The sequence below is a fragment of the Bombus vosnesenskii genome, unplaced genomic scaffold (genome assembly GCF_011952255.1).
Source record: "Bombus vosnesenskii isolate JDL3184/JDL3185 unplaced genomic scaffold, Bvos_JDL3184-5_v1.1 scf7180000013352, whole genome shotgun sequence".
Lineage (NCBI taxonomy): Eukaryota > Metazoa > Arthropoda > Insecta > Hymenoptera > Apidae > Bombus > Bombus vosnesenskii.
The window spans coordinates 113,939-137,031 of NW_022882988.1; the positions used below are offsets into that span (position 1 = coordinate 113,939).

A 23,093-nucleotide genomic window follows, 5' to 3' on the forward strand; every position below is an offset into this window, starting at 1 on the left:
TTGTTGGCAATAATATTTTATAGCTAGTGCTATATATATATTAATTTTTAATTTTTTGTTACTTTCGTAAAAACAAATGACTGATAACGCTCTCATGCATTTTCAACTGAAACGATTGAAATATTGTTAATTGTATAATTTGGACGATAAATAAATATATGTATATATAGCACCAGCTTCTTTATCGATATGAAATATTGCATGGCACATTTGCTAAAAAGAAAATATTTTGTAACTGTATACATTCCTTTATTATTATTGCGTCAATGACCAAATGCCCGCATTTTTAGGTTTCAAGTTAATAGTTTTCTGAAATAATTTATTATACAACTCGGTAACCCGACGACAATCATTAATACAATAATTTCAATTTATTGTAGCATATGAAAGATGTCTAAAACTCTATAGCTTCATCATAGCAGTCATCACCCCCCTCTCTGTTCTTACCATCATATTTTTATAATTTACAAATATAATTTGATATATCGTCTTTGAAAAATACATCGCGCCACACACGCATATCACCACTCTCATATTTAGAGAATTTTTTTCTTAACAAAGCTAAGAACAGATCGAAAACTTAAGAATTAAGCAATAATGATAATAATCACTATAATAAAGATGAAACAATAATTATTTTAACATAATAATAATATAATTTGGAGTATAACATTTAATATACAGAAAAACTGTTAGCAATTATTACTTTATTCTTAATTTTCTATTAACTATTGATAGATATCCATAAAAGCGTCCTTAATGATAAAATATATTTATATTTCAAAATTTTTGACAATATTCGAATAAAGTAAAGCTTGTTTTAATAGTTACATCATTAAATTTACGTAATTACTAAATAAAATAAAATTCTATCATAATTATTAAATTTTGAAAAATATATTAGAAACTTAGACGCTTCCAAATAAGAAAAACAAATTTTGATTCAATTTTATATGTTCTTTATTAACAATTTGTTTACTTTTCATTGATTATTATGTAAGATTTGAAAAGGAAGATATGATGTAAACTCTGATTATAGAATAAGTAGTAAAAAATGTAATTTCGCTCATTAGATCAGAGATCTTAAAGCACTGATATTACCAGAATTTTTATGAAAATAGATACATTTTTTTATGCAATATTCATCCATACTTCATACATAATATGCGCATGTTGCAAGTTACAAGATTATTCACAAAAATAAATGATCTAAAATGATGATAATATTTTGTTCATATTTCGTAAAATGAGAATGGAATTATTCTGTAAAAGTTATTTTAAGATGGAAGAATGGAAGAACTTAGAAACTTGGTACTGAATTATTAGCTGTTACAATGGAAGATATAATACATGTAGTTGATCAAATTTCCATATCAACACATGATGAACCAAAAGTGCATAGGACGTATTCCTAATCTTCTTAAAACTATTTTTATATACAAATGTTCTACAAAATTTTAATGATTTCTATATGTAAAACAATGCACGTTTTCAAAATATTGCATTCGCCATGAAACATTTTATGAAGATAACGCTATTTTGGAACACTTCTTAATATTTTGAACATATTTTATATGTGTAAATTTTGTAGTTACATGATCTGTTTATATACAAATTAACGTGCATATAAATATCCTTAAAATTTGTCAAATCATTAAAAAAAGATAAATGTAAGCTATATTATAAAGAAAATTCACAATGAATTTAGAAGTTACAATTACAGGAACAAACAGTATAACAGTTTCTGCACTTTGCAGAAAACAGACCTTCATAAGTATAGAGAGTGTGATGTATGTAAATATATTACAGAAGGTCGTGATGTTTTATATATCATATCTTATCACTTTATATTTTAAAATCATTTGTCTTTCATATTTCTTCTTCAGATCTTAATGTATCAGACCTTGTTATTACATAAGATTATCATGATACAAATGCTAGAACTAAATGTCTATGCACACAAACATTCGTAAATCTCTATTATCATGCTATTACAATGGCAAAGTTCGGGCTCACTTCTAATTTTTACGCGGGGATGAATATTTTACATGTCTGATGTTTATACGCAAGTCACCTTTTTACTTACCTCGTCGTTCACTACTATTTATCACTATAACTGCAATTTCTTGATTATACATTAATATTTATCTTCACCATTTGTCACAGCGTATTGTATTAACCCAATTTAAATATTTACTATCCTCAAAATACAATACTTAATTGTTTGGTCTCAAGACTGGTATTAACATCATGTCCATTAAATCGATATACCACTAAATGTTTAATGGTATTCAGGTATTGTATAAAATGAAACCAATATCGATTATTATAGCACCACTAAGATGGTATACTGTTCATTTGCACATCGCAAGACACTGTTTCAGAATTCCTTTCGGTTTTTTGTGTAGGCACCTGTGAATCCGAAATATTAGCAGTCATTCCAGATGATTGCGTTGTTGAAACACTTTCATTTGTTTCCTCTGCACTATTCACTGTGGAAGATATTGTTGATCTTGAACTTGACTTTATTTTTGCTTGATGTTCCAAATTATCTATTTCTGCCCAGATTGTCCTAACTTCCTTAAATAACTGAAAAAAAATCATATTGTTTTAATTATTATAATTAATCTTCAAGCAGTATAAAATTTTTCAACAAAATATTTACTATTTACTTACTTGATTTAACCATGTTTCATCTGCTAGTAATTCGTTTAATATTATTGTGGTATCTTTAAGAGGATCTTCTACTCGCTTATCTGCAACCCGTCTTGCACACTCCAAAAACGTCAAATACTTTTGATGTGCTACTTTATTGTATAGAGCTACCTTTGCTTGACATACTCGACATAATAAAAAATCCTAAGAATTAAATGATTAGCGAATTATAGTAATAAACTTTTAACAGTATTTATTAAAAGATGAACAATGAAGGAAAAATAATTTAAATACCTTTTCTTGAGGTATCCTTGGATCAGGCGGAGAACCTTCCAATGTAGTTGCATTATATGGTTGACCATACAATAGAACTCTAGCATGAATCTTATGCTGTTGGCACCCAGCACATGACTTTCCTTTATATTCAGTAAATGGTAAATCTTTAAGAACATTAAGACATGGCCAAGTTGATATTGCATTTATCACATTTGAACGCCATTTTGTTGTAGACAGAAATCGTTGTTTCCTTTCTTCTGTTACTTCATCAACAGTCTTAACGTTTGATAAGAAATAATCATCTGCTCGGATCAAAAGCAATTAAATAAAAACTGTGTATGTGAAATTATACACATATAATAATATTATTTTAATATTGAATAGCAATTATACCTTGTTCTTGAAATATTTCAGTAAGAAAATTAGAATCCAAAGCTTGTGAAATCAATGTTTGAACATACACTTCAAAGTTATCTTGATATTTTTCAGTGTCCTTCATAGATTTGTCAATGCATTCGCTAAAAAGAAAAGAGAGGTAATTTCTTTGTTTATGTACTTCTCAAATATTAATGAAAAAGAACTTACTTATCATCAATAATCATTTCGTCTCTCAAGAACTCTACTACAGTTTCCGTTTTGCCTTGTTGCCAAAATTTTACTGGAACTTGTTGATATATATGCCGATTTTGCGGTGCCCAACCCGAATACTAAAACATAATTGATATGTATACATTAATAGGAAAGAAACGAACATTCTCCAAAAGTTTATTATGTATTACCGTAGATATGTTTCGATATAAAGTCTTGCCATTAGATTTAAATGGCTCATATTTTTGCAGTAACGTTTTGCCATCTATTCTCCAAAGTGGAGGATATTCTTCATCTAAATCTGCCTTGATTACGACAAATTCTCCTGACTGAAAAACATATGATAGAATGACAAAAAATTAAATATTTAAAACATTTCATTAAAATTTACTGTTCTTGTTTTATAAAATCATATAAAAAGTTACCACGTCATCTAGTTCATCCTCAAAATGCTGCATGCAATATAAGAATATATTACAAATATAATTTACTTTACATATATATATATGATGAATATTTATAATCTGTATTGTTCAGTTCTATGTATTATTCGGTATACATGAATCGAAATTATATAATAATAAAATCATTATATTATATACCTTAAATGGTGAAATATCAATATCTTCATCACTGATACACGCTAAAAGTTTTTCGTCTATTTTACAAGACAATTTTCCAGTGACATTAGAAGTTTTGGATGGTGTTTCATGTTTTTTCCTACTAGACTTCTTTGAAATAACAATATCACTGGAAAAATAATCATCTTCTTCCAGAACTTTTCTACTTTTTTTAGTAATAACAGGTCTCCCACGTTTTTTCTTTTTTTCCTCCTCATCTCCAACTAATCTTACAGCGGGCGTCCAAGCAGGATCAGAATCAGAATCACCTTGTTCTTCATCGTTATCAAAATAATCTATACCCTGTTGTCGATCTAAAAATTGCTTTACCGAGGTTTTTTCCTTCGCCTTTCTTCTAGATGTTTCACGCCTTGGAGGTAAAAGTAAAGGATCTACTACAAATATATATATATATAAAATTATTCAATTACGAAACATGTCTTGATCTGGAAAAAGGAAAGAAAAAAGATATATATATATATACATACTACCTTCTTCATGCTTTTTGGAAATTTTGCCACTTGTGGTAATTACTGCTGCTTCTGCTGCTGCAGCAGCTGCTGCAGCTCTTCTTTTTCTATCTGTTGGTCCTCCAGGTTTAATTGGTCTCCCTTTTTTAGATTTACCTTCTGGTTTCATAGTTATTATTTCTGTTACATTGGAAGTATTCGTATTTGATACTTTTTTATCTGATTTTTTAGGCGGAAATAGAAAATCGTCATCGCTAGTAAAACCATCATCACTTGAATCAAAATTCTGCTTCTTCCGTTCTTTGGGTAAAGGAAAATAACGTGGATCATTAGTATAATCAATTACTGGTGTTTCTTTAGGTGGAGGTGGTTTTTCTGATTGCATCTTTACTGTTTCTTCATTTGTTGAACTTTCTATTGATCTATTAGGTTCTACAGGAATATAAGGTTTTGACCTGCTCCAAGTTGCTTTCCTACCACCACGTATTGCAGGTGGAGGTGAAGGTTCTCTTTCTCCTTGTAAAAATTTCAAATAACTTGTCATAAATCCTGAATTAGGATCTTTATTAGATTGTTTAAAATCTTTATTTAAGATATTCATGGTTTGAATTGGTTGCTGATTTTGTTGTAAAAAACCTAGTTCTTCTTCAATGTTAGGAACAATTACTTTAGGTTGATCATCTCTAATATCTTGATTAAAATTAGTATTTTGACTTGCTGTGTTTTCACCAAAACCAATAGGAGTAATCTCAACAGAAGACTGAAATTCGTGTGAATGATGATGGCTTGGTGGAATATGAAAAGCAGGGAAATATGGAATAGGAGGTGGAGCATGATGATGAGACACCATCAAAGATTGATGTTGATGTGCTGGAGTACCAACAAAATTATTTGAATGATGCAAAGTTGATTGTGAACTGAAAGCACCTGTTGCGCCAGGAAACATTTTAGCAGGAGGTGGAGGTAAATTCCATCTTTCAAAATCAAAATAACCATTTTGTTGTTGTTGATTTGTATTATGATGTGCAGGTGGTGGTATCCTACTTAGGTATTCTGTCATTGTTGTTGTTCCACTTATTTCATTCGAAGAATTATGTCCACTTTTTTCTAAACTCTTTCTTTTCTTATTTGTAGTATCTACTTTGCGTCGTTCTTCTACTTGCTTTTGTTGTTCGGTTGGAGTAACAGACACAGTAGTTTGTTGTTGTTGTTGTACTTGACAAGAACCTTGTTGTAATGTCTGCAAATTCTTTACAATACTCATAGGATCTCCCCTACAACTACTTAAATCTTGTAAAGTTACTTGATTGGAGTCAAAGTATGATTGTTGTCTGTCAGAAACATTTAATACTCGTTGTACTTGATGTTGAACTGGCAAGGTTTGAGGATTTACTTCAGAATTTCCACCAGTATATAGAGTAACAGAAAATTTTCTATGACTATTTGCTTGTCGATTATCATTTTCCCAACAAATTTGTTTCTGAGCTTGTGAAAAATCTTGTTGCTGTCTATCATAATTTTTGCTATCTGTGTTATAATTAGTTTTATTTTCAGCAGTACCTAAAGCTCTTGTGATAACTGATGAATAAACAACCTGACCTTGAGACGCCGGTCGTGGAACAGTAACATCTAATGGTGATGGTGGGGTAACTTGTTGAACAGTTCCTTTATATGGTGGTCCACTTGAACATTGATTTCCATTTTCTGTATGTTGTTGTAAAGGTGAAGGAGAAGATATAGTAGCCATTGGACTATTATACATAGGATAAGCAGGGCTTGGGACATGTCCCAATGGACTTGCTTGCGAATGCGCTTGCAATGGACTTGGCCTTCTTGGTACAACAACACTACAATCAGGTCCATTTTGTGTTGAATTGTTAGACGAATAAGCAGAATCAGTGGAAGTTGCAGATTTTGATCTTCCTGAGTGATGATATTCAGGATCAGTTGTAGATCCTGTTAGATAATGTCTATATGATGTTTGTTGCTGCTGCTGTTGTTGTTGGCTTAAAACATGAAATTGCTGTTGTTGTTGTGATTGTTGAGAATGAGTCTGTAAGTTGCTATTTGATTGAGTTCTTTGATTATTATTGAGTTTTCCACTAGTGTTTGTACAATTTGTATTATTCCCAGCAGTATAATTCAAACCACGTGAATCCATGATGGAAAAGCTGATAGGAGATGATTGAGTATTATCATGAGATGTTTGTTCGTTTCGTCTATGTTCACTACTGTGTGTATTTAATTCTGGATAGATTTTTGTCTGTGCTTTAGTTTGTATGTTCTGTTGAGATGTAGAAGTTGCTTTATTTGGAGGTGAAGCAAAATTTCGTGTGGACTGCTTATCTTGAATTTGTGAAGACACAGATCTGACAGATGTATTTAAAAATATAGTTGTTGATGCAACTGACCTAGCAGGTGGTTGAGGAATTCTATACTCTTTATTGGTTGCATTATTTGTAGTTGAAACAATGCATGATTGTTGATGTTGAAGAGTAGGTTGCACTTTCCCATTTGGAGTTTGATTTCCATTTCCAGTGGAATAATTATTTGCTAACGTTTCGGAACTAAATGTAGTAGGTACTGATTGAAAGAAATTTTGATTGCTGTTTGTTTGTGATGTAGATACTACTGATTTCACATTTACTGCTGGTGATTGAGGCCTTACATTCACTGCTTTTTTATTATCTGGGAAATTAGATGATTTAAAATCTGCAGCAGGAACAGAAGATGTAGATAATTGAGAATTTAAATTATTTATAGTTTGTGTTGTAGCAAATTGAGAATTAAACGTATTTTCATAAACACCACTAGCTGGCTTTGTAGTAGATGGTCCTGGAGATGAAGGAACAACACTTTCATGAGGCAAAATACCAAATGGACTAGGTAATTGTGTATTGTTCTGATGAGTCCAAGCCAATGTAGATGTTGTAGGTGACGTTGCTGCACCCTGGTGTTCAAAAAACGTTGGTTGATGTGCTGAACTATAATTTTCTCTTAATACAGGAATATCAGATTCTGTTGTAGTATTTTGTTTTGTTACTGACACTTGTGCCTGAGCAAGAGCTTGTCTATGTTGAGTAACATAATGTGCTTGTTTAGGATTAGGATGATGAAACAATGGTGTAAAAACATCATATCCCACAGGGGGTGGAGACAAAAACCCCCCTGGGTTAAATGAAGATGGCTGACCCGCCAGAGTTGCTGTTGTATGAGCAGCTTGTAAAAGTAATTGTGACGTTGTTGTTGAAGGAGCTGCTTGAGTAGCAGCCGTTGCTAAATGATGAGATACAAAGTCACTGCTTGTGCTTGAAGTCGCTGGTTGAAATGTACTGGTAGCACTACTTGCAGTAAGACGATTATATGATGCATACCACGGACGAACGGGATCCATTACCCAAGCTTGGCACGGTAGTGCCTAGCCTGCTTGGTCCACGTACAGCAGGCCTTTGTATGTAGAAATGTTACACATATAGTTACTGACATTCATAACACAACTCTTTGTCAAATCTTTTGTATATCTATTTCTTGTATATAGATAGAAAAAAACTACCAAAAACTTTTTCACTGTATATATAGTCTATATATCTTTATCCAATAATTAGGACTGACAATATGATATAATAGTTCCTCCATCTTTTTCTGGAAAAATACACAGTCTTTATATACAATTTAATCAAACATAAAATAAGTATTATATAGAATAAATTATAAATATTTTACTTGTTTATATATATATATATATATATATATATATATAATGCATTTTGTATTATATAAGATACTTAAACACCTGATTTTTTATTTAAAATACTAATATGACATTGTTGTAATTAGCCATTAGGCTTTGTGACTAATAAAAGATTTTGTGACAGAAAGAATAATATCATTTGCACAAATATTATTAATACAGTGAAGAAAATTTTATAAAAATATTTAAAAAGATATTTAATATACAATTGTATAATACACCATCTCAACGTCATTTAGTATATAAATTGTCAAGTGATACATCACAACAATGGATATATAACCAATTTCTTTATCACAGTCTTCACTTGTTCGTTTAGAGTATTGCAATTAAATAAATACATAAATTAACCAACTGAAATTACAATAGCACATAATTATATTTTTAATAAAAAAAATACTCACTTTTTCGTAAAATCCTCTTTGCATCGCACAACACAACGTGTGCTATTAAGGATAACAAGAGAAACAGATACAAACTTTAATGCATTGCACAAGTTTCACCGTTTGTAAATTGTAGAAACAGTGGTCTAAAAAGAAACTAACAACAAATGTGCGCCGCTTTTGAAGAATCGGAAAGAACTCAATGTAGCGTCTTTTCATATCCTATTGTACTAAGGTCCTTAAATGTTTTATATGTATACTCATATAATCGCTTTTCATTCATCAGGGGTAATGAAATCGCCACGTTTTTTATTAAAAGCGAATGCTGAAACGATGATTTTACCTTTAATAATAAATAGCCATATGTCTTGGATATCAATTACATTTGCCGGTGTATAAGATAGTATAACGTCTTGCCGAATAACACAATAAATATGGCTACACAAACTTGGCCAATGCACGACACTCGATCGGCTGGCGCTGTGATTCCGCTCACATGATTTGACCATTCGAAGAAAAGTGTACATTCCGGATACACCCTAGACTCGGTACTCGCACATACACCGTGGCGAGTTAATTTTGCATAGGGTCATTTATCGCGGGGAATTGAACAATATTACCCCGTAGTGCCCATTACAGGCCGCCATTTTGAACGAAATCAACAATAAACTGCGCCATCTACTGTCTAAGGATTAGAGAAAGGGATCAACAGGCGGGATTTTTCAAGAAACTCAGCACCGAACATTTTTCCACTTGATATACCTTACCTCCTTGATAACTTGCTTACTTGTAAGCAATTTCATTTCTCCTGAGAGATAGCTATTTTTTTGCATTAACCAGTAAGAATATACCTTAAACTTGTTGACATTTTTCTTATCTTATTATATATACAGTTTAAATGAAAATTGAAAGTTTAGATAAGATTTAAGAGACTTATGCACACATGTACACGATGAGTACATCATATGTATAACTTGATCAGTACCATAATTTTATATTTTAATGAACTTGATATTTTAATAACAAGAGCAATTAGTCACTTAATAGGATGTTATTAACTAAATACTAATTCATAATAATAACATTTATTGTAATGATAATGTAAGAATATATTTACAATCGATATTATAATAGTATTCATAGTGTAACTTCCGAGTATGATCTCAAAGGTTTTTTACTGATTAAGTTAGATATCACTCATTTCGGCAACTGCCAAATTATTGCTACTATAGAGAAAGTGAGCAGGCAGTTTACGAAATCTCGAATTGCAAATTACTTTACCCAATAATATATATATATATAAAAAAAAAAAATAGGATTCAACAATTAAGACACTTAGTTGAGTATATCGCAGATATCGTAAAAAGTATACTGATGCCACTGTGCATTAATAGTTTGTAAATTTCCAGGTAAACAATATTTGTTTCGTTTATACTTTTTATAGAACATACTCTTTGTTCATATAATTATAATATACCAAGAAAAAGATTGATGTTCTAAATCCATTAACATGTATAGGAATATTTATAATGTAGAAATAAACATTCACAAAACGACGAAATTTACCTCTTAATACATCTTAATAATACAGTGGCGGTATCACAGCTACTTTGATATCGTACAATAGATATTTCTCTTAACACACATTCATCTACGTAGTTACATTTTATAAATTTTAGACGTTCCATACGCAATCATAGCTTTTTTTTGAAAATTTATAAGTATTAACTTTATTCTACATGTAATATCTTTTTATATGAATTTAAATTCTCGAAATTTTGTAGCTTCATCATATCAACCATTGATTAATATAAGACGTGCAACATGATATACAATAACCTATGAAAAGTAAATAAATAAACTATATGCTATATTATGAAAATATTAATGAAATGAAATATCGCTTGCAGATGGATCAAAGTAAAATATTTGTGAAAATTTTAAAACAATAATAAACACAATTATTTGTAAGAATAAATAAACAGTATGTGGCAGCATAGGATGCATGACACGATTCAGCTTTGGTTTTTGTGAAATACACCCATATTAATCCCTAATTATGGTAACATTATAAAATGCAATATATATAGGATGACCAATATTGCTTTGCTTTATTCACGTTGTTTTTAATTGTACGACAAATTATTCAATGGCTACCTCATTTGCATCTTACGTTGTTGCCAAACTGCAAATTTTCTATACGCTGTATTTAATAGTTGATTTAAATGACTTGTTAAATGTTGACTAACAGCAGAAAAATCTCGTTGAACACGATCCTAAAAAAGAAAACATCCAACATTTCTTGTGAAAAATATAACGTAAACCAATAAATGTGAAAAATTTATAGAACTTACTTCAAAAGGTTTAAGTTTAGCGGAATGAAATCTATGTAATGCTTCGTGCATTCTAATGGCTTTTTCTTCAAGCTGTGGAGTTGTAGGTGGGAAACTTCGCCAAAAATGCCTTAGAAGTTCACATGTACACACATATACATTACGTAGTTCTTTTTCTAAATCCTTTGGTATTAATTCTGTAATTGACATAAACGACATATTACATATTTTAATCAACTCGATTTACAATTAATATTATATACTCACGTCCAAGACTTTCTTCTCTAAAGCCTTTCATTAAAGAACCACCTGGAGTTAATTCTCCTAAGGCAGAGACTGCTGCAGCTGGACTAACTAATGATGTTGCTAATTGCCTTGGTATACTATTTCCTGCCAGCCAACCATTTACTTCCTTTCTTAATTGATTTAATGTCATAAGAAGTTCTTCAGACGTTGGTTCCGTATTACCATATCCTGGCACTGGACCATGTAAATACCTGTCTATATGATTCAAATTTAATGGTGCACTATTATTTGTATTAATATCATGAGTGGTATCAAGATCATCATAAATTAATTTTTCTTGTATTCTAAGCTGAAAATAAAATATATACATATTGTTATTGGATGTATTATTTTATATTAAAATGTATATGCATATTATAACTTTACTTTTTTAGTCTTTGGTCGTTCATCTAACTGATTAGACAGTGTTGTAGTTTTACTTGCTGATGGCGTTGATCCATTTAATTGTGGTTGAATGGATTGTGTAGATTGTTTGGCAGTGCTGGCCTTTAAAACCATGATACTGTGTTGATTAAATCTCTTAATCATACTTTGATGTACAATATTTCCTGAAACTTTGTCAGATTTACTAGGTCCATTCCCATAATTATCATCTAGAGTTTGATCCTCAAAAGAAGTTATATCCACCAATGGATCATCAATACCCGATTGAATATCTTTTTTAAGTTCTTGATCATCTATTTTGGCACATTCGGTAAAAAGATCCTTGGTCCCTGCATTGATACGATCTCGATGAAAATAATGTGACTGAAAGAATTTTGTCCAAAAATCGGATTCTGACATTTTATGAGGCACATTTTCTTGATGTTTTCTTTTTACTGCTGGATAAGTCTTAAATATACACTCTATAATATCAACAGTTAAATTATATTTCAATCCATTACAACCATCAGTTTGTGGTTTTATATCAGCCTATAAATAATGTATTGAATTATTCATTAATTTATTCTTCTAATATGTGATTTGTATTTTAATAGCAAAAAATTCTTACCAGAAAAGCACTATTTACTCCTATTTCTTGTCTTTGACTTTTTTTAGCTTGGGTATATTCTGCAGCATGTTGTGACCAAAATTCTTCAGATGAAATAACTTGTGTAATAACCAAATCTCTGTATAACTGAAGCAGTACAGGATTTTCTTGAAGCATTCTGTTAAATAATACATTTTAATACATGAATGATATAAATATATTTTAGTATAGTATATGATAGTATATGAATAGTATAGATATAAATATCACTGTAATATGAAATACCTTACCTATTTTTTTCTTCCAATTCTTTATTTACTTTTCTTTTAAATTTTGGTAATAATTGCTGAAGTAGTTCTTTTACATCATCACGATCTTTAATTTGTGCCTCTTGCCCATTTCTGTTTACAAAATGAAATATAGACGATGAACCATCATGTAATACAACTTGTAATTGTATTTTTGATTTTCCTTCTGGTGATATCTTTTGTACTACAAAGAAAGGTATAGTGTAATATATTAAATTTCAAAGAGTTACTTAATATCAGTAAATATAAATTTTCCTTTTGATAATTTTCCAATTGTACTGCTCTATTAAACAGAAAAGATTAAACTATAAATATATATTTGATATATGTTAACATAAAGAGATAGATATAAATAATTAAATTATTAGTACATCGAAAGTAAAACATGTAGTAAAGTTATAGTAAAGCGAGTTTTCTTTAATAATCTTTTTATTGAACATTATTTTGATCTTTACACGAATGTTCTTACACTTAATGTCAGCATATTTGTGACTGACTGATACAGTGTCTCTGTTATCAAGCATCCAGGCTATTCTTTCATTCATGACATATAAAGTGCCATCTCCTTTTTTATAACGAACTTGTCCTACTTGCATTAGAACATCTTCCGATGATGTAGTCATGGTGGATGTAATATATAATATAATTCTTCTAAAAATGATAAATACAATCCTAAAAAATATATTTAAAAATAAGTATGTTATGTTTACAAGAAAGACCTATGAATATATAACTATATGTAATATTATTAGGATAAGTATATCCTGATATTTATAAGTCTCCTATATAAATAAATGCATAAAAATAAAGAATCTTGTTTTATATTTGAATTTTATATTCATAAATTTTCATGCCAATTAAATCTTTATCATAGTATCATATCATAATATAAAAAATTAGTTTCTACAAAATGATTAATTTTTAAGAAATACTCAAATACTTAATATTTGAAATCATAACAATCCTATAGAATACTGAAGGAAACAAATATACATGATGTATAACTATTTGAAAAAAAATTTAATTCAAATATTATTGCACTTAATGAAAATTTATATATTTATGAAAAAATTATTACTTTAAAAAGTTTCGTGAACTTCGTATGATCTTCGTATTAGTAAACAATATAAATGTATTGAACTTCTCAACGTTCTAAATAAATATAATTGTATTTATCTTTACAATTTCCGTATAAAATAATGTAACATATTTGAATTATGCAATTTTAGATAAGATGTATTAATATTTAGGAATTACGATTTATTTGTCGCTGTGCGTCCTTGAATGTTACATTACAACATAATGACTTAAAAAAAAATTTCGTTAATAATATCTTATAACATATAGTTATGCAAAATCGATTGTAATATTATAAACAATGAGATCTTTGAAAATCGAGGAAAAATGCTAACTCTACATCGTGAACTAAACACTGATGCGATATTACCCGTGACTCACTTTTTGATTCATTAATTATGGTTATCAATACGAAAAACGCTTTTTGTATAGTTCAAGGCACAGAACGCGTGTTTTTTAATCGTTAGAATAGGAAATTTAACTATAATAAGTCCATTTACCGGTGTTAAAGTGCGAAAAATCGTGGAACACTGCAGAAGCCCGTTGGGCGGCACGGCCATGTGCAGAAACACACATCAGTGGACGCATCGCGAAGCAAAGACGGCTGCAAACGAATCGTCGGTACGAATAGCACCATCGACCTGCTAAGACTACCGCACTCTGTTGTTCGACTAAACTTCTGTAACGCTTCCTGTTGTTAAAACATTCCTTTCTTATTTCTTTCTTATCTGAATAAACATATCGCCTGTAACTATGCACTATATTCATATATTCTGAATTGAAATAATTAATACAGATCCAAGTGACAAATAATGATATTTTCTTTCACGAAAGTTATGAATTTGACTCAAACAGCGTAAGTTATATCTGTAGAATATAATATAAGCATGCGTAGTTACATGAGGGCGCTGAAATATACCTGATTTTGATAATTATAACACAAATCCTACGTATTTATAAATAAATGATATAGCAATATACAAATTAGAAATTTTTATTAAGTGAAACAAGTAAAGATACCAAATATTGATGACGATTTCATATGAAGAAATAACTTTTTATGCATCGTAATAAAAATATACGCAAAAAAGATGCCCTCTATTTTAATTTCATAGAATTGAGCAGAATATAAATTACAGTGCACTGATTGGCTGCTTCTTATTCGCGTGATTTGTAAATATAAAGTCATTTGCATCTATAATATATTTATATACGCACAATCTGAATTAATGTGCTATGTAAATATAGTTTATTGATAACGTATAATTTTATGCATTTATTTTGAAACTAATTTCATTGCAATTGCAAAATAATATACTAATAAAAACACAAAGTTTTATATAAAATACTAGACAAATTCGAGTTGAAAACAATAAAAAATAATATCACAATGTTAGGGATATTTGACATGGAATTTTTTTGCCAATAAGTATGTCATATATGTTACTGCTATAATCATTGATTTTCCTAATATAAATTTGAAATTTATAACATTCGTACTAAATACATTCTATATTTTCATGATAATGACAGTTAGTCAGGAAGGTATAAATGTATTTTATTAGTATTATATTTTCCTTATAATTAAAAGCATATTCTCTCTCTCTATAACGTAACGTATCTGCTAATAAATTTAGCTTAAAATACTTTATGCTAAAAAAGTGCTATTTATAAATAGGATTTAAATACGTCATACAAAAACAAGAGCGGCAAAAGATATGTTTTGGATCAGGATGTCCCCGCGATACTTCAAAAAAAAATATGACTCCATTTATGAGATATTATACATTAGAAGATCATCCAAGTGTAACACCTAATTCATATGATGTTTTAAAATCATTTAAAACAATTATAACTAAGGTATAATCAGTCGTTTAGAATATACAATATTAATTAATTACAGATTTGGAATATTTGAAATAAGTATAATATAATTTTATATTACATATTTTGTTTCAGCCTTGTTCTCATAGTATTAGTAAGAGAGGTTACAGTGGCATTGCTAGATTTGGTAAAAAAGTTGAGGTGAAAGATATTTATCCATCGCCATTAGATTACAATACTTCTATATTTCCTAAACTAATACATAAATCAAAGTATCCATTTGATTCTAGCAGCAAAAGACAGACTTTTGTCGACAATACAACTCCAGGGTATAATAGTAGTATAAGTGGAACAATTGTTATAATCACTTATCGTGTATAAATTAACATTTAATGTACAATATGTATATATAGCCCAGGAATGTATGTTAGTATTAAAAGAAAAGGTCCTACATTAAAACACAGTTTTGGTGGTAGTGTAAAAATGAATCTTGGAGTAAATCTTAAATGTTGTAATCGAAACACAGATATTTGCAAGATATGTGGGACAAAACCACTTGGTGATTATTGGCATTTAAAAAATGAAATATTTTTATGTAGGCCATGTATGATTAAAGAATATGAGAAGGAAACAAAGTTTAAACAAAAAGAATTAGAACAATTTCGTGTAAGATTTTATTTTAATTATGTACATGTGAAAATGTATACACATTTAATTATTCATTCATTTCTCTATTTATTTTAGAAAATACGAGATTGTTCAATTATGCATCAACATGAAACTACAACTGCAAAAATATGGTTGATGCATCCTAGACGAGCTGTACAATGGATACACAAAGAAGCTTATCTTTCTACTTACTTCAATGAATAATTTGATTTATACTCTATATAGTTTGTATTAATATAAAATTTTCTATTTTAAAAATTTAACAAAACAGGTGAGGTGTAATTTTAATATCTACTTCTGTTATGTTCTATGAACAAATAATTATTTATTAAAAAATTTTATATTTATTTGACGTGTTATGGACTTAATTAATAATTTATTTAAAAAATTTCTTTTTATTTGTGTACACAAAAAAGTATATGAAAAATAGTTAAATTATGTATTTATATAAAAACACATTAAAAACATATTCTGAATAATATTATTGATTTAATTAATAATGGATTCTTTATAATGTATTTCCATAGTGATATTATTATTATGTATGTGTGATAATAATTTTATATAAATATCACTTTTTTTAATAAAAAGGTTAGTATTCTGTATTATCTTTGTATTAATGTATCTAAATAAGATATTTTAAACGTCAAATATTATACTGTAAAGCGATAGAATTTTATTTTTATATCTATTGGGTTGGCAATTAAGTGATTACGGATTTTGTCATTAGGTGGTAATGGTAAAATCCGTAATCACTTAGTTGCCAATCCAATATTTACTGTATGCAATAAGAAAAATATGTATAATGTAGTCAAGATATATATTTATAAGTGTAAATTATGATTATAATTATAGATGTGTGTGTAATAAATTTATTACATATTAGTTATAAGTATACTTGATTATGAGTGGAGAATTTCATCTTCTTGTTGTGTAATTAATGGATTTTTATTATCTTCTATGGGGTTACCACCATCAGGCGCTTGCCTTGAAAGCACAAGAAGAGATGTTTCAGAAGATACAGAGTCGCCATTTTCAATTACTTCTGAATCAATTGATTTTATTATTGAATTGTTAATTGATATAGTTGTAGTTGATTCTGTACTATTACTTGCCAATAAATCATTGTAATTAGTATTATGGAGAACAGTTAAATTAATACTATTATCAATATTTTCTGATACTCCAGATGGTATCGTTTTAAAACGTTCAGCATTTGCTAGAGATAAATTAGTTTCCACCGAACTATGTATTCTATTTAATCTATTACTTATTGATTTATTAAACACTTTACTGTATCGATTATCTAATTGTTTGATAGTTTCTTCTTCTAATGGTGTATGTGAGTAATGTAAATCAGGTACTAAATGCTGATATAAAAGAGGATTACAAATGTTATTTAAATCCATATGACGAATATTTGAAGTTACAAGATACGTTGTTAATTCATCACATTTAGATGTATTGCTATTTTCTTCAGCAATTAATTCTTCACGAATTACTTTCGATACTTTATTAGCAGTTTGTGAGTGCATAGATATCTCAGATGAATTTTTATCATATGTATCAACCTCTGACTTAGTTGTACAATTATTTATAGGATTTTCAGAGTTTTGGATAGTTAACTCATGTATGTCATCCATTTGATTACATAATATAGATGTTTTGTGTTCTTGGTTATATTTATTACTGCCTTGTAAATTATTACTACTTGGTAAATGTGTTAATACATTAGTAATATTTTTTTCCATTGGTATAGTCTTAGTCAAACAGGTTTGTGTAGGAAACTGCAGAGATAGTTTATCAAGTAAATAATTTATATGTGCTTTTGCTCCTCGTTCTGGGTAATCAGTGAAAGTATTGTCTAATGGTCTACTATTGTGCACTAAATGTTCACTTTGTTGTATTTCAGAATTGTCATTTGATAAATTTCGTTTACTATAAGAATTCAATATTTTAGAAGAATCAGATTTCATTATTTCACAACTAACTGCATTGTTGTAACTAATATAAGTTTGAGACAAAAAATTTTGAATACTCGTTTCATTTGATGTATTTTGGTTCTCGTTTTCTGTAGTACTTGGATTGTGGCATATTCTGCTATTGTAATCTCTTGTAGCAATAGATAGTATTGGAGTGGTAATTTTACAATCGTTATTTTCATTATCGCTACTTTGTTCATTTAATTCAAATTCATTTTCTAAATCATCTTCAAAAGCCGTATTTGTGACATCACGTAATCGTGATTCTAGGCGTTTTGTTATTTCATCTAATTCTGTTAATTTTTGTCTATAAGAAATATGAACACCACGTTTATAATTGTATGATAATTTCATTGTAAATTATTGAAATGTAATAAAATTTACTTACTTTAAGGATAAGGATAAGAATGACATAGATACATCTTCAAAATCAATGTGAGTGATAGGATCATTTAATTGATTTTCACTATGTTCTGATTTCTCTTCTTCCTGTGTAACTGTTGATGAGATATTACTAGTTTTAGTTTGTTCTATATCATGAGAATGTGTTTCATACATATGTGTATGAAATGGAACCAAATTTAATTGTGACATAGAACATATTGGTAGTCGGGTTGCACTTAACAATGTCATAGGTTTTCCAAATAATGATAAATTAGCTAGTGGTGTTATACATATCTAAAATATAAATAGTACAGTAAAGAGTAAAATAAACAATAAGTAAAAACAAATATAATAACATATACATATACATATATATATAATAAATAATACTTTGATTTGTCCGTTGCATTTTCCAGTAAAGTCCATTATATGAAACCAACCAGATACTGTCGGAAAGCCACTAATTAAAACTGAAAGATCAATAGCAGAGAATCCAATAACAATATCTTTCTCTAAGTTTATTTCCATACTATTATCTGTATCTAATATTCGCCAAATTTTTAGAATCAATCTCTTTTTATCCTAAAAAAAGAATGTTTAAAATTATTTAAAGGGGAAAGGATTTTTTATAAATAAATTAAGAAAATTACATACATGTAAAAGCAGTTCTGTCGGTAATGCTGTATCACATTTCCAATTCCATTTAGGGTTGCAACTATGTGGAAACATATTAGTAATCATATACGAGTTTGAAGCTTTTGTATGATCAGATTTAATGGCCTGAAATGATACGTATGTACTTGGTTCAACAGTTTCATTAATTTTTTCTACTTTTGGCAAATGTAATGCACACTCAATCTCCACAATAGCTCTAAACATTGTTTGATTATATGTGGAATTCGTTGATTCATTTTCTACATGATTTATAGTTGATGATTCAAATGTTGTATTACTGTGATTACTTTTTGGATGTTGATCAGTTTCTTCATTGTACTCAGCACCAACTCCAACACTCCTGTATGTTTCTGTTGGTAAATAAAGATTGTGTTTAACGCTATTATTATCACTATCATCGGAACTGTTATTAAAGTTCAATTCGTTTGAACATATCTGTCTTGTGTTCGATTGTTGTTTTTCTTCAAAATTTATCTCAGTCTGTATTGCTTGATCTATTTTAATCTTATTAACATTTAAAACTTGCGTTAAATGATCAACTGTATTTTGTAGAATAGAATGTCCTAAATTTGAAGCTTTTTCTTGTGATTTTTCATTAAATTTGAACTCTTTAACAGTTGAGATATCTGTTTGACATTCTTGAGTTTTCGAATTTGAAATATACAACTCTGTTTCATCTTTAATGAAAGCATGTATGCGAGGAGTATTTTGTAAATAATTTGTAAAATCAGAAAATTTGTCTAAATGCAATATTTGTGACGTAGCACTCATAGTTTGCAAGTTTCTTGACTTCTTTAATAACGTAATTTGTTCAGCAGTTCCAAGAGCTACCAGTGCAAACAACTGACCAGAAGATTGACCAGTTACAGGATCTATAATTGGTACCCAGCCATCCACACTCACCACAGGATACTAAAATGATAATTTATGTAAAGAATGAAATAATTAAGTTATACTAATCTAAAATGACATACCTTAGATAATAATAAATATGGTAATACTCGTGGATCTCTGTATGCAACATATAACTGATGTACAGATAATTTTGTTAATCCTAGTAGATTATCTATATTATTATTTCTTGAATAAACTTCAATGATTATGTAATTGTCTTTAATGCGTTTTAATAAATCACTGTCATAAATAAGGGGTACTAACTGAAATGTAAAATTTATATATATACATACACACACACATATATACATGAGAGATATAAATACTGAATACACAGAAAAATTTACTTGACAAAATTGGTAAAATGGATTTTTTGTATTGTTACAGACTTGACTTTTAGTCTTATCCTCTCTCCAAAATGCTCTGCATATTAAATAAGTATTTAATTCTGATAGTTCTTTCCCTTCCACTACATATATTAAACCGTGAAGTAAAACCTACACAGTAATCATTTCATCACTAAAAATAATTATTTGATACACATTTTTATTATAATTCATATTTTTATACCTTATCTTGTATTCTATTTTTGTCATGTTTTATATCCGTTTTTTTATCATCTATGCTTTCTGTTGTGGATTGTGATACACACTTTGTAATAACTGAATTACTATCAGTAATTGGAAAATTTACTATTCCATCCGAAATTGTTAGTACTTCATTATCTGTTGTAGACTGATTTTTTGTAATATTCTTGCTCCCTTTATTTTTAGCTTCACTAAGTGATTCTGATGTATCCAAAATAGGAATGTTTTCTTTAACAGACATACTATCTAAAAAAATATAGTATATTTAAATCTTCGATATAAACATTCGTTTTCTACTTTATATATACTTACTAATGTACTGTCTTTCATAATGATTAGAATCTGAACCTAATTCTATAATTACATTTAATTCTCCTGTTTTTATTTCTTTATTAAGTATATTTAGATGTTGTGCGAATTTCCAACTTTTATTTTTTATAATTTCATTAAGATTAATAGTAGCATTGCCTAATTCAATTAATGATCTTTTATTGACATGACGAACAAATATTTTAAATTTTATTTGCAATGCTGTATAGTATTTTAGTTTTGATATTCTATATACACTGTTGTGATTAAAATAAACCACTGTAAAAGTATATTAATTAATTTTAAACATACATATATAATAAAATATATTATAAATATTCCATATGTTAATACTATCAATGTACCGTGATTTGCTTGTTTTTTAGAACATATTCTTACAGGTTTACTTTCCTTTTTGTCATTTTCTTTCATATGATCGAATATCATATCATACTGAACAAAATATGTTGCAGATGAAAAAATGTTATCATTATCTGTAAAAAAAATATGTATTTAGTTCATAAAAAGATGTTAAATATTTATGAATTCTATAAATTTACATACGTGATAATGAAGATGACTTTACACGTCTATAACCAGCAGGACTTAAAGTAAATGAGTCTACATTAATTCGGATATAAGTAGCAAAATCAAATAGTTCAGCATCTAGAATAGAACATAATTTTCATTAGTACAGTAAAATTTAAGAGACTAATATTTTTATTAAAAGCTTAATAAACCTTTTGAATCAATACACAATCTTTTTTCTGAAAGTGCATCTTCTATTAAGGAATTCATTTTTGAAGAAGATGTATTATTTGTTGTACTCTTATTATCATATCTAAATGTTTTTAAACTACTAGATGCAAGATCTGTCAAACTTGGATGTAAAGTTGTTGATTTCAATGCACATGTTTTACATTCAATAGATGACATCATATCTTTGCACAAAACACATTCATATAATTTTTCTTTATTTTTAGCAGAAACACGAGTTTGAAATCCATTATTTATGGAATTATCACTAAAACTAAATTCATCTTCATCATATGTTTCTTTAAATAAATCTCCTCTGAGCCTTTGAGCTCTTGTAACAATCTGAGCAACGAGTCTATCTGCTACTTCATTACTAAGTTTATTTACTGATTCTTGAAATTCCGTCCTTTTCAATTTTAAAATAGATTTGTAAGTATCATTTTCTTCGGGTTTTATTTTTTTGTTAACTGTACACCTATCGGATATCAAATAATCCTGATTCTTAAAATTATTACTAGTTGAAACTAAGGTATTATCAGTACCTTGCTCTTTTCCACATTTATGTGTTTTTAATTGCATACTAAAAGCTTTTGTCATATATTCTAACTTCATAGAAACATGAATTTCTCCTATTTTATTTTCATGATTACTTACAATAGGTACATATCTAAAATATGGTTTACAATCAAGGATCTCTAATAAATCTGTGATTTGTGATGTTCCAATAATTATATTAGTTTCTTTACTAACAACCAGTAATTCTACAGATTCACAATTCTTAATGTATTCTTCAAAGAGATTTATATTTGTACGAATAGCATAAACCTCAGTTGTTTCTTCCTCTGATCTTATAATATCTTTTGTAATATCTGCTGGTCTGTAAAAAAATGTATATTTTAAAATATATGCAATAAGATATAAAACTAAAGAGAAATAAATTATTTAATCAACAATATAAGAAAAGAAGCAGATAATTCATATAAAATAAAAAGTGACAGGTACTTTAATTTAGATTAAACATCATTAAAAATCACTTTCTATTCTTTAAATTATTGATATTAAAACTTTAGAGAGTAGAATAGAAATTATTTTATGAGTACAGTTTACCTAAATTCAGTTCTATCAGTTTCTCCCCACCAAGATAAAAATATTCTAATTTCACCAAAATTTTTCTTTGACCAAATAACTTCATCAATGACAAATTTTAAATAACCATGAATTTTGCCTTCAACTAACGGAGGCAAAGATTTTTTAAATTTCATCTTCGTATCCATTT

The 23,093-nt window shown here is 28.5% G+C and overlaps 4 protein-coding genes across 9 annotated transcripts; 1 reads left to right on the forward strand and 3 right to left on the reverse strand.

Moving 5' to 3' along the window:
- Positions 1-947: 947 nt before the first annotated feature.
- LOC117236774 lies at positions 948-9,419 on the reverse strand. 4 transcript variants are annotated; one of them, XM_033500018.1, is made up of 10 exons: positions 8,765-9,419; positions 4,631-8,251; positions 4,122-4,531; positions 3,945-3,971; positions 3,711-3,848; positions 3,517-3,638; positions 3,325-3,449; positions 2,950-3,233; positions 2,677-2,859; positions 948-2,589 (listed from the first exon to the last, which is right to left on the reverse strand). In XM_033500018.1, exons 2-10 carry the CDS (start codon positions 8,001-8,003, stop codon positions 2,338-2,340), a joined length of 4,914 nt encoding a protein of 1,637 aa, XP_033355909.1. In that variant the 5' UTR covers positions 8,004-8,251; positions 8,765-9,419; the 3' UTR covers positions 948-2,337. The 4 variants fall into 4 exon arrangements, with proteins under 4 accessions (XP_033355909.1, XP_033355908.1, XP_033355911.1 ...); XM_033500017.1 differs by having other exon boundaries at positions 4,122-4,534; XM_033500020.1 differs by lacking the exon at positions 3,945-3,971.
- A 393-nt stretch (positions 9,420-9,812) lies between these two features.
- On the reverse strand, positions 9,813-14,501 carry LOC117236844 (general transcription factor IIH subunit 1). 2 transcript variants are annotated; one of them, XM_033500174.1, is made up of 8 exons: positions 14,119-14,501; positions 13,130-13,332; positions 12,643-12,844; positions 12,374-12,530; positions 11,749-12,294; positions 11,344-11,671; positions 11,098-11,273; positions 9,813-11,019 (listed from the first exon to the last, which is right to left on the reverse strand). In XM_033500174.1, exons 2-8 carry the CDS (start codon positions 13,281-13,283, stop codon positions 10,897-10,899), a joined length of 1,686 nt encoding a protein of 561 aa, XP_033356065.1. In that variant the 5' UTR covers positions 13,284-13,332; positions 14,119-14,501; the 3' UTR covers positions 9,813-10,896. The 2 variants fall into 2 exon arrangements, with proteins under 2 accessions (XP_033356065.1, XP_033356064.1); XM_033500173.1 differs by having other exon boundaries at positions 14,238-14,500.
- A 668-nt stretch (positions 14,502-15,169) lies between these two features.
- LOC117236849 lies at positions 15,170-17,475 on the forward strand. The gene is made up of 6 exons (XM_033500182.1): positions 15,170-15,282; positions 15,416-15,597; positions 15,697-15,890; positions 15,975-16,227; positions 16,306-16,501; positions 17,195-17,475. The coding sequence occupies exons 1-5, from the start codon at positions 15,258-15,260 to the stop codon at positions 16,432-16,434; spliced, it is 783 nt and encodes a 260-aa protein (XP_033356073.1). The 5' UTR covers positions 15,170-15,257; the 3' UTR covers positions 16,435-16,501; positions 17,195-17,475.
- On the reverse strand, positions 17,074-23,091 carry LOC117236841 (C2 domain-containing protein 3). 2 transcript variants are annotated; one of them, XM_033500165.1, is made up of 12 exons: positions 22,925-23,091; positions 21,802-22,694; positions 21,626-21,727; positions 21,427-21,555; positions 21,065-21,340; positions 20,736-20,998; positions 20,513-20,662; positions 20,246-20,428; positions 19,251-20,183; positions 18,987-19,178; positions 18,601-18,890; positions 17,074-18,519 (listed from the first exon to the last, which is right to left on the reverse strand). In XM_033500165.1, the coding sequence occupies exons 1-12, from the start codon at positions 23,089-23,091 to the stop codon at positions 17,133-17,135; spliced, it is 4,965 nt and encodes a 1,654-aa protein (XP_033356056.1). In that variant the 3' UTR covers positions 17,074-17,132. The 2 variants fall into 2 exon arrangements, with proteins under 2 accessions (XP_033356056.1, XP_033356057.1); XM_033500166.1 differs by lacking the exon at positions 22,925-23,091 and having other exon boundaries at positions 17,133-18,519; positions 21,802-22,484; positions 22,568-22,668.
- Between the last annotated feature and the right edge of the window lie 2 nt (positions 23,092-23,093).

Coding starts and splice junctions, on each gene's coding strand:
- LOC117236774 (XM_033500017.1), bottom strand. CDS start 8,003: ATGGATCCCGTTCGTCCGTGGTATGCATCATATAATCGTCTTACTGCA. Junction 4,535..4,630: donor TTCCAAAAAGCATGAAGAAG/GTAGTATGTATA, acceptor ATATATTTGTAG/TAGATCCTTTACTTTTACCT. Junction 3,639..3,710: donor TATATCGAAACATATCTACG/GTAATACATAAT, acceptor ATTATGTTTTAG/TATTCGGGTTGGGCACCGCA.
- LOC117236844 (XM_033500174.1), bottom strand. CDS start 13,283: ATGACTACATCATCGGAAGATGTTCTAATGCAAGTAGGACAAGTTCGT. Junction 12,531..12,642: donor GAATTGGAAGAAAAAAATAG/GTAAGGTATTTC, acceptor ATTATTTAACAG/AATGCTTCAAGAAAATCCTG. Junction 11,672..11,748: donor AACGACCAAAGACTAAAAAA/GTAAAGTTATAA, acceptor TTTTATTTTCAG/CTTAGAATACAAGAAAAATT.
- LOC117236849 (XM_033500182.1), top strand. CDS start 15,258: ATGATAATGACAGTTAGTCAGGAAG. Junction 15,283..15,415: donor AATGACAGTTAGTCAGGAAG/GTATAAATGTAT, acceptor ATTTATAAATAG/GATTTAAATACGTCATACAA. Junction 16,228..16,305: donor AAGAATTAGAACAATTTCGT/GTAAGATTTTAT, acceptor TATTTATTTTAG/AAAATACGAGATTGTTCAAT.
- LOC117236841 (XM_033500165.1), bottom strand. CDS start 23,091: ATGGATACGAAGATGAAATTTAAAAAATCTTTGCCTCCGTTAGTTGAA. Junction 21,556..21,625: donor AAAGTCATCTTCATTATCAC/GTATGTAAATTT, acceptor TTTTTTTTACAG/ATAATGATAACATTTTTTCA. Junction 18,891..18,986: donor AATGCAACGGACAAATCAAA/GTATTATTTATT, acceptor TTTATATTTTAG/ATATGTATAACACCACTAGC.